The sequence below is a fragment of the Daphnia pulicaria genome, chromosome 4 (genome assembly GCF_021234035.1).
Source record: "Daphnia pulicaria isolate SC F1-1A chromosome 4, SC_F0-13Bv2, whole genome shotgun sequence".
Lineage (NCBI taxonomy): Eukaryota > Metazoa > Arthropoda > Branchiopoda > Diplostraca > Daphniidae > Daphnia > Daphnia pulicaria.
Genome location: NC_060916.1, coordinates 21,177,987 through 21,191,038, shown reverse-complemented (window position 1 = coordinate 21,191,038; position 13,052 = coordinate 21,177,987). Strand labels below are relative to the sequence as shown.

The 13,052-nt window shown below is 36.8% G+C and overlaps 4 protein-coding genes across 4 annotated transcripts; 3 read left to right on the top strand and 1 right to left on the bottom strand.

The window, feature by feature from the left end:
• Window positions 1–206: 206 nt before the first annotated feature.
• On the bottom strand, window positions 207–1,197 carry LOC124335806 (dynactin subunit 6-like). Its single transcript, XM_046789275.1, has 5 exons — window positions 989–1,197; window positions 753–923; window positions 596–696; window positions 389–537; window positions 207–318 (listed from the first exon to the last, which is right to left on the bottom strand). Exons 1-5 carry the CDS (start codon window positions 1,009–1,011, stop codon window positions 244–246), a joined length of 519 nt encoding a protein of 172 aa, XP_046645231.1. The 5' UTR covers window positions 1,012–1,197; the 3' UTR covers window positions 207–243.
• A 122-nt stretch (window positions 1,198–1,319) lies between these two features.
• LOC124335805 (eIF-2-alpha kinase GCN2-like) lies at window positions 1,320–7,415 on the top strand. The gene is made up of 17 exons (XM_046789274.1): window positions 1,320–1,500; window positions 1,581–2,360; window positions 2,422–2,625; window positions 2,714–2,909; window positions 2,966–3,066; window positions 3,131–3,642; window positions 3,709–4,114; window positions 4,188–4,422; window positions 4,491–4,660; window positions 4,722–5,051; window positions 5,112–5,195; window positions 5,271–5,944; window positions 6,010–6,319; window positions 6,387–6,496; window positions 6,559–6,817; window positions 6,883–7,052; window positions 7,113–7,415. Exons 1-17 carry the CDS (start codon window positions 1,438–1,440, stop codon window positions 7,237–7,239), a joined length of 4,731 nt encoding a protein of 1,576 aa, XP_046645230.1. The 5' UTR covers window positions 1,320–1,437; the 3' UTR covers window positions 7,240–7,415.
• Window positions 7,416–7,558: 143 nt separating this feature from the next.
• On the top strand, window positions 7,559–9,111 carry LOC124337846 (dnaJ-like protein 60). The gene is made up of 6 exons (XM_046791854.1): window positions 7,559–7,870; window positions 7,949–8,042; window positions 8,102–8,292; window positions 8,375–8,548; window positions 8,609–8,730; window positions 8,885–9,111. The coding sequence occupies exons 1-6, from the start codon at window positions 7,845–7,847 to the stop codon at window positions 9,109–9,111; spliced, it is 834 nt and encodes a 277-aa protein (XP_046647810.1). The 5' UTR covers window positions 7,559–7,844.
• A 404-nt stretch (window positions 9,112–9,515) lies between these two features.
• LOC124335766 (open rectifier potassium channel protein 1-like) lies at window positions 9,516–12,715 on the top strand. The gene is made up of 8 exons (XM_046789213.1): window positions 9,516–10,142; window positions 10,229–10,405; window positions 10,645–10,766; window positions 10,875–11,073; window positions 11,135–11,220; window positions 11,279–11,446; window positions 11,512–11,700; window positions 11,762–12,715. Exons 1-8 carry the CDS (start codon window positions 10,001–10,003, stop codon window positions 12,431–12,433), a joined length of 1,755 nt encoding a protein of 584 aa, XP_046645169.1. The 5' UTR covers window positions 9,516–10,000; the 3' UTR covers window positions 12,434–12,715.
• The last annotated feature ends 337 nt before the right edge of the window (window positions 12,716–13,052 follow it).

The window sequence follows — 13,052 nt, the reverse complement described above, 5'->3', positions numbered from 1 at the left end:
GCAGAAAGGTAGAAGACAAATAACCATGAAGCATATAAATATTTTGCCAGTAACTCATATCATTCGCAGTCTTTCGGTGACCCGAAATTTACCAAAAAAATCCGGGCCTTGTAAGTTTCTCGCACTTCGTTTTTTTGCTGAAGAGTCTCAAATCTCTGAGATACACATACATGAATTTCAGAAAACGATTAAAATTCAGACAATTATGATGTTGGATATCAAATTTATTTTCAACAGCGACTTTTAAACTAGAGGTTTCCTTATACGATGGTAATTGGGTAATACTTTGGATAGGAATTCGATTTGGGCACCTTGAGCCTGTAAACATTCAAATAAGTTTGAAAAGTTATGAAGTAGTTGATCCAATTTTGAATATTATAATAATTACAGAAGGTTTATCTGATTGCACTCTCCTCTTGACATCAGGACCAGATCCATAAAACAGAGAACCCTCTTGTAGAGTCTCATGAACTAGGACTTCACACTTTGCTCCAATGACACAACCATTACTTAATGATGTTTGTCTCCCAACAAAAGCTAAATTTCATTTGTTATTAATGGTTACAGATGGTTAATACTATGCCATTTAATTTACCTTTTGATTCTACTATGTTGTTATCTCCTATTTTCTTAGATTCAACTCGACAATCAACTTCAAAAACATTGTTGTTACCAATTACCATAGTGTCTTCACCACTGAATAACAAATATAAAATTAATCAAAGAAAATAACAGTAGTAAAATATCATTACTTGTTAATAATCTGAACTTGCTCTTCTATAATGTTGTTCTCTCCAATTATGATCGGACCTAATAGCGCTATGATTTTCGCTCTGGGATGAATAACTGTTCGAGATCCTATGGTTATGTCACCTTGTAACTCACACTCACAGCAAACAATGGCCCCATTTGCAATTTTAGCTCTAATTAAAATCATAAAATAGGTGTAAGACAGTGTCAATTGAATGTAAAAAAAAAGGTTGTTTACGTGGATAAAGTTAATGAATCCATTAATAGATGTGTATGATCAAACTATGGGTATATTCAACTCTCAAATTCTCAATCTATCCGAAGGTAAACAAAAAATGATACAACAGAAGACAGAAGTAACTGGTTATTTTAAAGTTTCTTTTTCAACTAGCTCTTTTGACCTGACATTAGAAGTGAGTCATTGCATTGACAGCTCACGGCTCATCACAGCTGTGACAGGGAAAATTTTGTCTTCTGCAACTTGCGCTGCGAATCCATTGAGTAGATGCTTCTTTTTGCGTATGGGGGGGTGTTGGGTGTAGTACTTTTTTTTTGTTCTTCTGCTTTAACAATAAAAACATTGGCGTAGTAGATTTGTCCTGAAACGGACTGATGAGTGAAACGACAAAGTAAAGATTGATTGTGAAACCGTAGAAGATGAATTTTTATTAAATTTGAGTCCGTGCAATGAATGTCGAAGAAGAAGAATCATTGGAAGTCAGGCAAAGAAATGAAATTCAGGCGCTACAAGTAGGATTTAAAAACAAAACAAATCAAATACAACATGTGTTGGGTTTGCATTATCAATTATTTTACTTTTTTCTTCCCAGGCTATTTTCACAAGTGATTTTGTTGCAGTGAATTTGTCATCTAATAGTGAGAAATGGTCTCCCCCAGAATTTATTTTGCTGTTAAAACCTCAAAAAGGATTATCACAAGATGAAGTACATGCAACAGTACAGTTACGTGTAAAATTTCCTTGTGATTACCCCCAGTCACATCCATCCATTAAACTGGAAAATGGAGAGGGGATCTCTTCCAAAGATATTGAAAAGTTGCAACTTGAATTAGAGCAATTATGTAAAGAGGGTGTAGGGGAAGAAGTTACTTTCAACTTGGCTCATCATGCTCAAGGTTTTTTAGCAGAGAGAAACCAAAAACCAAGATTCCAATCCTTTCATGAGGAAATGTTGGCAGCACAGAGAAAAAATATGGAAAAATCTGTGTTAGAAGAGAAGTCAAGGCAAGTGAGGGAAGATGAACAGCAGCTTATTGCATTTTGTGAAGAGATTCAAAAGAAACAACCTGCTCTGTTAAGTGAGCTTCGAAGAATAACAAACCTAGATCCTAACCAACTTCCCTTCCTTGAAATAAATCTTGGTTCTTCACAAACCAGTAATAAAAATGAAGACCAATCAAATTTGGATCACACAATAGAGGCACAAAAGTTATGCACACATCCAAAAGTTAAAAAAATTTCGTTCTCGAACAAGGATGGAGGTCGAATTTATTACTGTGGGCCGTGCTTGGGTATATGTCGGCCAAATAGGTATATTTGCGCTGCTGTGGAACCCAATCTGAAAGAAGCAGCAACTATTACAACCTATCAGGTACTTATCTGATTACAAGAAAGTCTCTATAATTTTAAACTAGTTTATTTTTTTCTGATAGATTTCTGGTGTGAACCTGGAATCTCGACGCAAGCAAATATCTTTGGTTGAGCAAGAGTTTCGATTACTGCAACGTAATGTTCACCACTCAGCTCTCATTCCGTTGCTAGCCTTCAAATGGGAAATGTCAGAAGATGAAGAATGCTTTTATCTCTATGTTGCGGAGCAACTTGTGCCTGGATTATCCTTGAATTTCTTTATTAATGTAACTGCATTTATTTTAAGTATTCTGCTTTGTTTAGCAATTTTTTCAAAACGTCTATTTTATTTCTTTTTTGTTGGACACTTTAAAGAGAGGCTTTAGCGTTAGCGTTGACATATTGCGCCATATAACCGGTAACATACTTCAAGCGCTTCAAGTCCTGCATAGAGCTAACGTGGTACACAAAAATCTTCGTCATAGCAGCATTTTTCTGGACAGCTTTGGTGAAGTTAAAGTCGGTGACTACAGTCTTGAGTCTAGGATCAATGAAATTTTTTCCATTCAAGGTAACATTGAATATGGAAAGCAAATCTTTATCTTAAGTGTTTTCTTTTTTTCACAGATGATCGACCTTCGTTATCGATGTATCCTTCTGCTCCTGGAAGAGGGGGGAAAAGAGGAGATATCCACCGACTAGGCATTCTTCTTTGGACTTTATATCAAGTAAAATATTATTTATTGTTTCTGTCTTTCTTTCTTTCATTAAATTTTTATTTGGACACATTAGGGAAATATTGTTCACCGTTGGGATTGCCTGAAGCTTCCGTCATCCATGCCGCTTTTGCTAAGAGATTTAATAGGGAAATGCATTGGTTCTGATATTGAGAAAGATAGAATGAGCATTGACGAACTCTTATCACACGCTTTTCTCAAGACGCCGATTTTTCGAGAACACCAAGAACAGGAGGAGAGTAGAGATGACGATAAATTTCGATCTGATGTTCCACAAGTTGCTTCCAGAACGGAAATGCCTCATATCCCATCGAGGTTACTCAGCGAGTTTGAAACACTCCAGTTCTTGGGCTCTGGGGGGTTTGGAGATGTTCTTAAAGTACGGAACAAGCTAGATGGCAACATTTATGCAATTAAAAGAATATTGCTTGATGCCAAAAGTCGCCAACTCAACAAAAAAATTACTCGCGAAGTCAAACTTCTTTCTCGTCTCAATCATGAAAATATCGTCCGGTATTACAACTCTTGGTTGGAAACTGTTCAGACTGATTCGCCTTCTCGTTCAGGGTAATCAAGTTGAAAATGTTTCAAAAAGAATACTTTATAGATTGAGACTTTTAATCAATAATTTAGACATAGCGAAAGTCGGGACGACCCCAAAGTTAACGGAATGAAGCAAAACAACGTTGCAGAATCAGACAGCTCGGATTTATCTCATTCAAGAGGCCCATGGTTTATCAAGCCTCAGGAAAGCAGTTCATCAGGAGGTATCGAGTTTGACTCAGATGGTCTAGAAAGCTCATCGTCGGAAGAAGAGGAATCTTCCAAGGAAGAAGACACAGTCGATGCTCCCAATTCTTCGTCCCGCAGTCTGCAAAGCATGTACATCCAGATGGAGTATTGTGAGAAGAGTACACTGAGAACCGCCATCGATTCTGAGTTATTTCGTGATAAACCACGAATCTGGAGGCTTTTCCGGGAAATCGTCGAAGGATTAGCTTACATTCATCTACAAGGAATTATTCATCGCGATCTAAAGGCAAGCCATATTTAAGTTATTCCTTTATGCACTTAAGTAATGTTTCCCTGTATTATTCTGTTATTTTTATTAGCCCGTCAATATATTTTTGGATTCGGAAGACCGTGTGAAAATAGGAGATTTTGGTTTAGCGACTTCCAGTCCGCTTACAACTTTAGCCACAGCGGCCACCGTGGATGCTATTGATGGAGCTTCGAATCGAATCGCGCTATCGAATGACAAATCAAGTGAAATTGCCTCGAACTCTGGGCAACTCACAGGTCAAATTGGCACAGTGCTTTATGTCGCGCCAGAGTTAAAAGCCAGTTGTAAGTTTAAAATATTTTGAATAGGATTAATACTCTACTAAGTCTATGTTTTTTCCCTTTTTTTACAGCTGGCAAAACCAATTATAACGAAAAGGTAGATATTTACAGTTTAGGAATCATCTTTTTTGAAATGTGTCATCCACCACTGCTCACTGGCATGGAAAGAATAAAGGTCCTAAGCTCTCTTCGATTACCAGAAATTGTTCTCCCGGTTTCAGATAATCTAACTGGCAAAGAGGTATATTTTAAACTCATCTTCAGCATTAAATAGCAATCTTTAACTGTTATTCTTTCACCAGGTTCAGTTAATTAATTGGTTACTGAATCACAATCCAAGTGCGCGCCCCTCGTCCACGGAATTGCTTCAATCCCCGATTTTGCCTCCTCCGCAGCTAGAAGAAGCTGAATTACAGGAAATGATCCGCCATACTCTTTCCAACACACAGAGCAAAGCCTACAAACATTTGGTGGCTTCATGTTTTCAGCAAAAAATGACCATCTCTGAAGATCTAGTCTACAATATGGACATGACCTCTTCAGCAGGATTGCAGCAATCAGCCTGGATTTTTCAGGCCGTACAAGAAGTTTTTGTTAAACATTGTCAGCGAAGAGGGGCTATTTACTTTAAGGTAGGTCTCATAGAATAAGCTTGCTGGTCCTCAATATTAACGATTTGTTATTTTTGATAGACTCCGACATTATCTCCTAAGAAGGGTCAACCAAATCAAGGATTCTCACAGGTTCTTTTGATGAATCACGCCGGTAGCATAGTGGTAAAATATCTTGTTTGATCGTATATAAATTTATCAAAGCATAATTTAATCTGCCATGTTGTTTGATACTATCAGACTTTACCAACGGATCTTCAAACTCCTTTTGCCCGATTCATCTCCCGTTCCAATCTAACCTGGCTAAAACGTTACTGCATAGATTATGTTTATAGCGAACGGAAACTCGTAGGCCTTCATCCCAAGTCGTTCCCGGAACTCGCATTCGACATTGTAACCCCTTCACCGTCATCAGTACTTGCAGATGCTGAAGTTTTGGTCACAATTTCAGACGTTTTCTCCGATCAGCGCTTGAAAATTGAAAGGAAAATAACGCTCGAGTTGGGACATCATTTGCTTCTTAAAGGCGTGCTGATCCACTGTGGCATCCCTGAGGACAAGCGTTCGGAGCTTTGCCACATACTTAAAACGCGCTCGAAATCCGAAGGGCAAATTCAAAACAAAACAGCGAAATTGGCTATCTCGCGCCAGTCGATAGATATGCTTTTAAATTTGTTGGAATTGGAAGGAAGTGTGGCCAAGGTTACAGCTGCGTTGACAAATTTAATAAGTCGGAAAGGAGAAGCAGCATCTTTGGCCAAACAAGCGCTACACGAGCTTGACGCGATTGCCACTCACGCTGAGTGCATGGGGTTACGAAATACCTATAGCATACGCATCGACACCGCCCTTCAAAACTACACTACCCATTGGGGTATGGTCTTCCGATTTGTTTGTCGATCGAACTTGAGAAAGTAAGATCTACTCCCATTTATTCAAAAGTACTATTGATTAACTAACATGATATTTTTTTATCCAGAACTAAGATTGACGACGTCTTAGCGACCGGAGGTCGTTACGATGCATTGGTCAGATCTTTTCAGAATGCACTTGTCAATCGGAAAAAAGTAGATGGTGAGCCAATGAGTCAACCCACAGTAGTTGGTGGCTTGATCCATTTAGACAGAGTTGCAGCCATCCTGAAAGAAACTGAGGTTATTGAAGAACGAGTACTCGTCTACGTTGCTATCTGTACCGTAGGATATCGTCCTCAGACCAAGGAACAAGCCTCATTAGTTAAGGATTTGTGGAACAACGGGGTTCGCGCCACAGTGTTAGATCATTGTCAGGTACTTATTATATTTTTCTTCCCAATTGTGTGTTTTCTTGTGCTAATTTTCTATAAGTGCTTTACAGAGTCTTGATGAAGCTCAAATTTGGTGCAGAGAAAAAAATGTGCCGCACATAGTAATTCTAAAGGATTCCGAGGTTGGTTCTGCGAGGTTAAAAACATGGGAAAAAGATCGGTTAGTACTCATTGTGAATAGTTGGTAAGATGGGCCAGAATTAAACTTTTTTTTTTCAACAGATATACTGAAAGGAAAATGATGCTGGGTGAACTGATTGACGTTTTAAAGTGTAGTGCCGAATCTGCAAACGACACGACTGAATCTTTGGTTTCACACACTCGCCAAGATTCTATGAACAGAAGTAATAGTTTAAGTGAAACTTGCGGCAATCAAACGGCCACTAGTTTACAAGGTATCGCGGGTAATCCAATTGTGAACTTTCACATCTTAATCGAAGAAAAACTTCCTGTTCATGCCAGAAAGCGTTATGAAAAACAGGTAATTGTTTCCTTTGTTCAAATTCCATTTAAATCTTATAACAAAGTGACTTATTCTTATTACAGATTCTAAAGCATATTCAAACAACGCTGCAAAATTTTCATTCGCGAGTTCAAGTCGATATCGTTGCAATAGAAGCTACCGCGGTTGTCGTTCAATCGTTATTGATTGCCCTTTATGTTGATCCTAGCGACGCAAAGGCAGTAGAACAAGCGATTGGAGTTGTCGTTGATAAGTAATCCAAAACATATTCATCATATATATTTATCCAAACTAATTTTTTTAATTTTTTTAGACACCGGAGACAACGCAAATACTTGCAGAGAATATACGAGCAACTTCTTCAACTCAAATTTGAAAAACATGTTACTGTTCTGATGATCTATGGACTACACGATAATTCCAGTAGAATTTGTATGTAATGGCTAGATTACTAATGTAAATTGGGGTGAATGTGTTATTTTATATTTTCTTATTTTAAGAGTGAAATCAAATCAAAGTGTTGTAACTTGTAATTTGCTGCTAGGCTAGGGTCAACAACCCTGACGTTTCTGAAACTGTTTACAAAATGGAAAATAAAAGCAGTTTATGATGTGTTTTTCTGTTTCTTTTTTATATTATTTGTGCATTTCTAAGACACATGTATTTAAAAAAAAACTGCCAATTGAACTTTAAAAATTCCAATTTCTTGTAACTTACTGAAACACCACTAGATTGCAGTGCGCAAGTATTATGTAACTTAGTAACAGCAGAAGTGATTTTTAAAAACAAGTGAGGTTCTAATGAGGTGGTTTATCTACTTCTCGTTCACGGTTGTTTAGCTTTTAATTTTAATCTAGTTTTTATTGTTTGTAGACTGAAGAATTTCAGGGAAGGGGCTTAAAGGGTTTGACAACAGTCCAAAATTGTCGAGCCTAAAATTAGCTAGTCGTTTAGGCGGCAAGCTACTTCGTGTGCCCATGTCAGATTTATCGACAATTTTTTAGGTCGACGAACTTAAGGTTATTATAGTCATTAGGCGAAAATAATGGCAGGTACAAAGAAATCATTGGAGTAAGTTCTTGTACAGTTAGCTACTCAATTTAGTTTAAAATTATAGATAATGATTAATGACTCAATGTGTCTTTATAGCCCACTGTTACAAACCCATTACGAAATTTTGGGACTTAAACAAAACTGCTCTTCTAAACAAATCAGAGATGCATTTGTTTCAATTTCAAAAAAAGTAAATACATTTTTATTTATTGAAAAAGAATTTGATGATGTTTTACAACACATAAATAGGTGCACCCAGATGTTAACAAAAGTGACCCAGATTGCCACAAGTCTTTTCTTAAGCTAAATGAAGCTTATTCTGTCTTGTCAAAGCCATACAAAAGGCAATTGTATGATGCTAGTCTGATGAGTAGAAAATATGCAGCTGTGGATAATTATTCCAGTTGGGTAGAAACTAATGCACCATTTGGAAAAGTCAAGTATGTTTTGTGAGACATTTTTAAATAAATTATTACTATTTTGTTATCCAACTAATTTTCCAGTATTTCTATTATGTTTTAGTGAATGGAGAGATGAAACTCTTTGGTCAGCAAGAGACAAAACCAAGGACAAATATTATAAAGACAAACCTTATTATGGGATTAAAGGAATGCAGAGAATATCTAACAAATACATTGCTGCTGGCTGTGTTGTGTTTATGTTAGTTGGAGCGGCCTTCCATTTTGTAATTGTTAAGTGAGTGTCTCTATTTTTTAAGACATGTACTTTTACTTGAATCTTTTATTATATTAACAGGAAATCATCTGCCAGAGCCTTGGAGGTTCTCAACCAAGTTGATAAAGAAAGCACCAACTGGTATCTGGAAACTAGAAGGAAGGCTTTGGCAAGTTCCACCAGTGAGCAAATAGAACGCTTAAGTAAGGAATGGGAAACGAATGATAAAGCAAATAAGTAGCTGCGTATCTTTTGTATGTACATACAGAATTTTAGCGTTAAAAAGATTGCACATGGACGAAAGAGTCTTCTTTCCAAAAAATTTTACGCCCAATTCAAATGCCCTCATTTGAATAGGGGCTAGATTCGCGCTTATTGTATATTATATAACTCGTGGTTACTACTTTGTAAGCTGTGCTTGTTTGAGGGCAGCAAACGTTTTCTTTGCGACATCAAATCAGGAGTTCCGGCGTGCGCGTGCCTTACTAAGTATGGTCAGAGTTAATAAATCGTTACTTCCGCAAGCGATACTGAGATTGTTGAATTACATAGCATTGTTACCACATATTGTTTTAGAGTTTTGAAGGTGACGGTTCCAACTCCCTGATAGCTCTGATAACAACCTCAAGGAGTCCACAGTCCACACTCTCATTCGGTCGTGTGCAATAATGGTTGGCAAATTTGGGATTCCTCGAGACCATTTCCGTGTTGCATGATCAAGTAAGTAAAATTTTCTCATGTTTGGTTAATTTTGACGTTTCTTTACGTAAAAGAATAGGTATGTTTTTACAAGAAAAAAAAAAGCTTTTTTCAATTCCAAAAACTAGTCTTAAACTGCTGGTCTTCAATATCTTGAGTTGGAGTTGAAAAATTGCCAAGCCTCTTGAATTTGCTAAAAGGAGAATATTTGCTTCAGGTGTTAAGTTGATATGATGGATTTTCAGGGTTGATAACTGGTAATTAAGTTTTTTTTAATCAAACATTTAGTTTAAAAAAAAAAAAAAAAAAAAAAAACAACATTTCATTAAAATGATTTCTATTTTTGTCAACCCTCTCTATTGTGGACTAACTTCCGCAATAGAGAAAATCTATGAAAAATTGCAAGGTCTTTTGATTAGCGTGTGCTTTCCATAAAGAGTAAAGAGAAAATAGTGTGTATAGCCGAAAAGAAACAATCGTTTCTGGAAACAAAACGGACCGCGCGATACTTGATATAGTCATCGGTGTGCATTAGAATAAGTGCGATCCCTTAAGGCTTTCATCGTTTTTATAGCGAAATCCTTTATAAACAAAACCTGAGCTAAAAGGCTCTCGTCATTGCTTATTTCGCCCATTCAGTAGCTCGACCGTCCATCAGTCAATACCGTGTTTCAGGATTCAGGCCTCACCGATTACTTAATTGTTCTTTTTTTTTAAGAAGTGATGAAATATTTTTAAAAATTGGATATTGATACCATTACTTGTTTATTGAGAATGAATTGGAAACAGTGGTTTGCGCTCTTATTCTTTTTTGTACTCTACTTGTTGCTCGGTGGTGTTGTTTTTATGTTTTTTGAGTCACCGGAAGAAGATATTCGCTCGAAGGAATTAGGCAATCTTAGGAATGTTATTTACGGTATGTATTTTCTCTTTTTCTGACAAAGCCGGTACATTTCTTTAAAAATTATTGACATCCGCCGTCATTTTCTTTTCGATCCACAGATAAATTGATCATGTGTGAAACAAATGAAATCGATCTCGTAGGCCGAGAGGAAGTATGGATTCAAATTGCCGAACAAATTAATCAGCCGACCCTTATCAACAATCATTCAGTACCTCCCAAGAAATGGACCCTTTACAATAGTTTTTTTGTAGCCGTTACTGTTGCATCCACCATTGGTACCGTATGCTTCATTTTTATCGTTATTTTTGAGTAATCCAACAATAGAAATTAAGAACTTACACAACGGCCTCTCCACATTCGACAGCTACAGTCTGTATTGAAACGTCAAACGTCAGTCATAGAACTAGATCAAGATTTTTTTATTTTTTGCATTTTACAACTTGTGCGTGTCGATTTATTAATTCGGCATTGCCCTCCTTATTTGCATTTTATAATTATGTTTTATATTTCGAAGGTTACGGCCATTTGGCACCGTCCTCGGCTCCCGGTAGATTATTTTGCATATTTTTTGCTCTTATTGGCATTCCTCTCAACGGAATATTATTTGCTGCATTAGGAGATCATTTTGGCGCTAAAGTAATGATAAAGAATAATTATTGTCAATTTTTTTTGTACCTTTATTTATTTTTATTTGCTTAACATTTAAGTAAATAATGTATGTCCTATATTTTCTTCTTTTTGAAGCTTGTGAGCCGTTCAAGTAATCGCTCCACTGCTTTTGTGGTACTGGCGGATGTTTTATTGTATTTCATTCCCGGACTCGTCGTTTTTCTCGTGATTCCGGCCGGACTCTTTGCCATTGTGGAAGGATGGAATTACATTGATTCATTTTACTACGCATTTATTACTTTAACCACAATTGGTTTCGGCGATCTTGTCGCAGGTACGTGTGGTAAGATTACAAAATAAAGGGCACAGTGTTTTTAATGTGCATTAAAAACCAGGGCAAAATGATGTCGGGCGTTGGACTTCTGCTTATCGTTCTTTCATAATTATTTGGATATTATTTGGGCTTGGATACCTGATTATGGTAAGTTGAATTAAATGGTAATTTAAAGTGGCTATATTACTCTTTTTATGGCTTGTAGGTCATCAATATCATCACCAAAGGTTTGCGATCAAGGTCAGTAGTAGCCCCAGTTGTAGCGCTAGAAAGAAGAATGGCGGCTCGTATTCGTGCCACCAGAAAAGCGTTATCCAAAGACGCTATTGCGTTGCGCCAACTAGTAAACCAGATTAGAGTTCTGAAAATAAAGGTATTCTTGTCATAATTAATCGTAAAAGTCTCTGCGATATCTGAACAAAATTTCTTCAATTGTAGCCCATAGGCAGACCAGCGCGTAAGGGATTATTCCGCACCTACAGTCAACCTTCTCTTTATTACGAAGAAAACATTATGGATCAAGATTCGCGTAAACAATTGGAAGCCATAGGAAGCAATAGATTTGGTAAAACTAATTACATCGATAGAGATATTACATGCAACAATGGTTCCTTTCGAAAATCCCTGGTAATTAATTCAATTAAATTGTTATTCATGCTACAAAAACTTATCTATTGATGTCTTGTAGGAAGGAACCGAATTTAATGAGGATCCTGTCCAACTGTTGACTCGCTTAGCTTCAGCTTTGTGCGACGAAAATGAAGATGACGATCTTTCTAGTCCTGACACTTCTACTTCTGAAATTGAACATGCCAAAGATATCAATGAAGTTGACTTGGAATCTACATTTCAGCGCATTCGACGATCGTTGCATCTTCCTAAGAATAGCCGCACTGCCCATGCTCCTCGTTCACCAGCACCTTCCCCAAAAGTGGAAGCCGACTTAAAAATGGCTAGTGTGCATCCGCATCGCTTTGCGATAAATAGACGCATACGACATGTAAGTGAGAATCATGATCATGTGATTTTGAACTGCAATGGGTCAATGAAAAGCAAACAACGATTGATGGTAAACAACGTAGCAAAATCAGAGAATCCGCACGAATTTAAGCGTAGCTTTAGTGAAAGATTTTCACCTAACCGAGATTCGTTTGCTTCATCGTTTCAATTTAAGCCTGCTTCGGATTGTTTTCAACTGAATCTAGATGCATCATCAACTGGAACAATTTCTAACGCGGACAGCAACACTCAAACAAATTTGCCAAATGCGACTGTTGTCGAATTTTGCCATATTTTGGACCGCGTTCAGGTCTCTCGAGAGAACAGTGCTTCGAAACAATATGATTTGTCGTACCGCTAAATTTTATGTTATCGGTGAAAGAGATATGTTACGTTATCATGAGTTTTCATTCCACATTAACTCTAAATCACTTGTTAGTAATTTTATGAGTATAATAAAATAACGGCAGCACGTACAATATTTGTTCTCTTAATAATTCAATCATGTTGTTGTATTCTGTCGGTCGAATCTCTTGATAATACATGTAAAAACTTCACGTGATAGACTGATAGTGTCTAGAATTAATCATTACCGAAAAAAGGCATTGGATAAATAAAATTTTCTTCGAGATTGGGAGCTATACGCCAGATATACGTCATTTTATATCGTGAGAGATTACTTGGAATTTTAGGATAGATATGCCTGCCTAGTGCTATCACCACCTACAACAGCAGGTGCGTAATTGAAATCTTTAAGTTTAACTTATTAAACGGCCAGAGGGAAAGAGAGATAACTACCGGTTTTGAGTTCTAAATTAGAATTATCTAAATTTGAGTAAGCACATTTATCAAATCGCATTGTGCTGTTTTTATCATATCTCAACTGCACTGTCAATTCCTCAAAAAATTCAAATTCAAGTAAAAAAAATAGAAATAAAATTATTCCTTTTGCTATTTTTACCAATGATTTGTCGTTACAA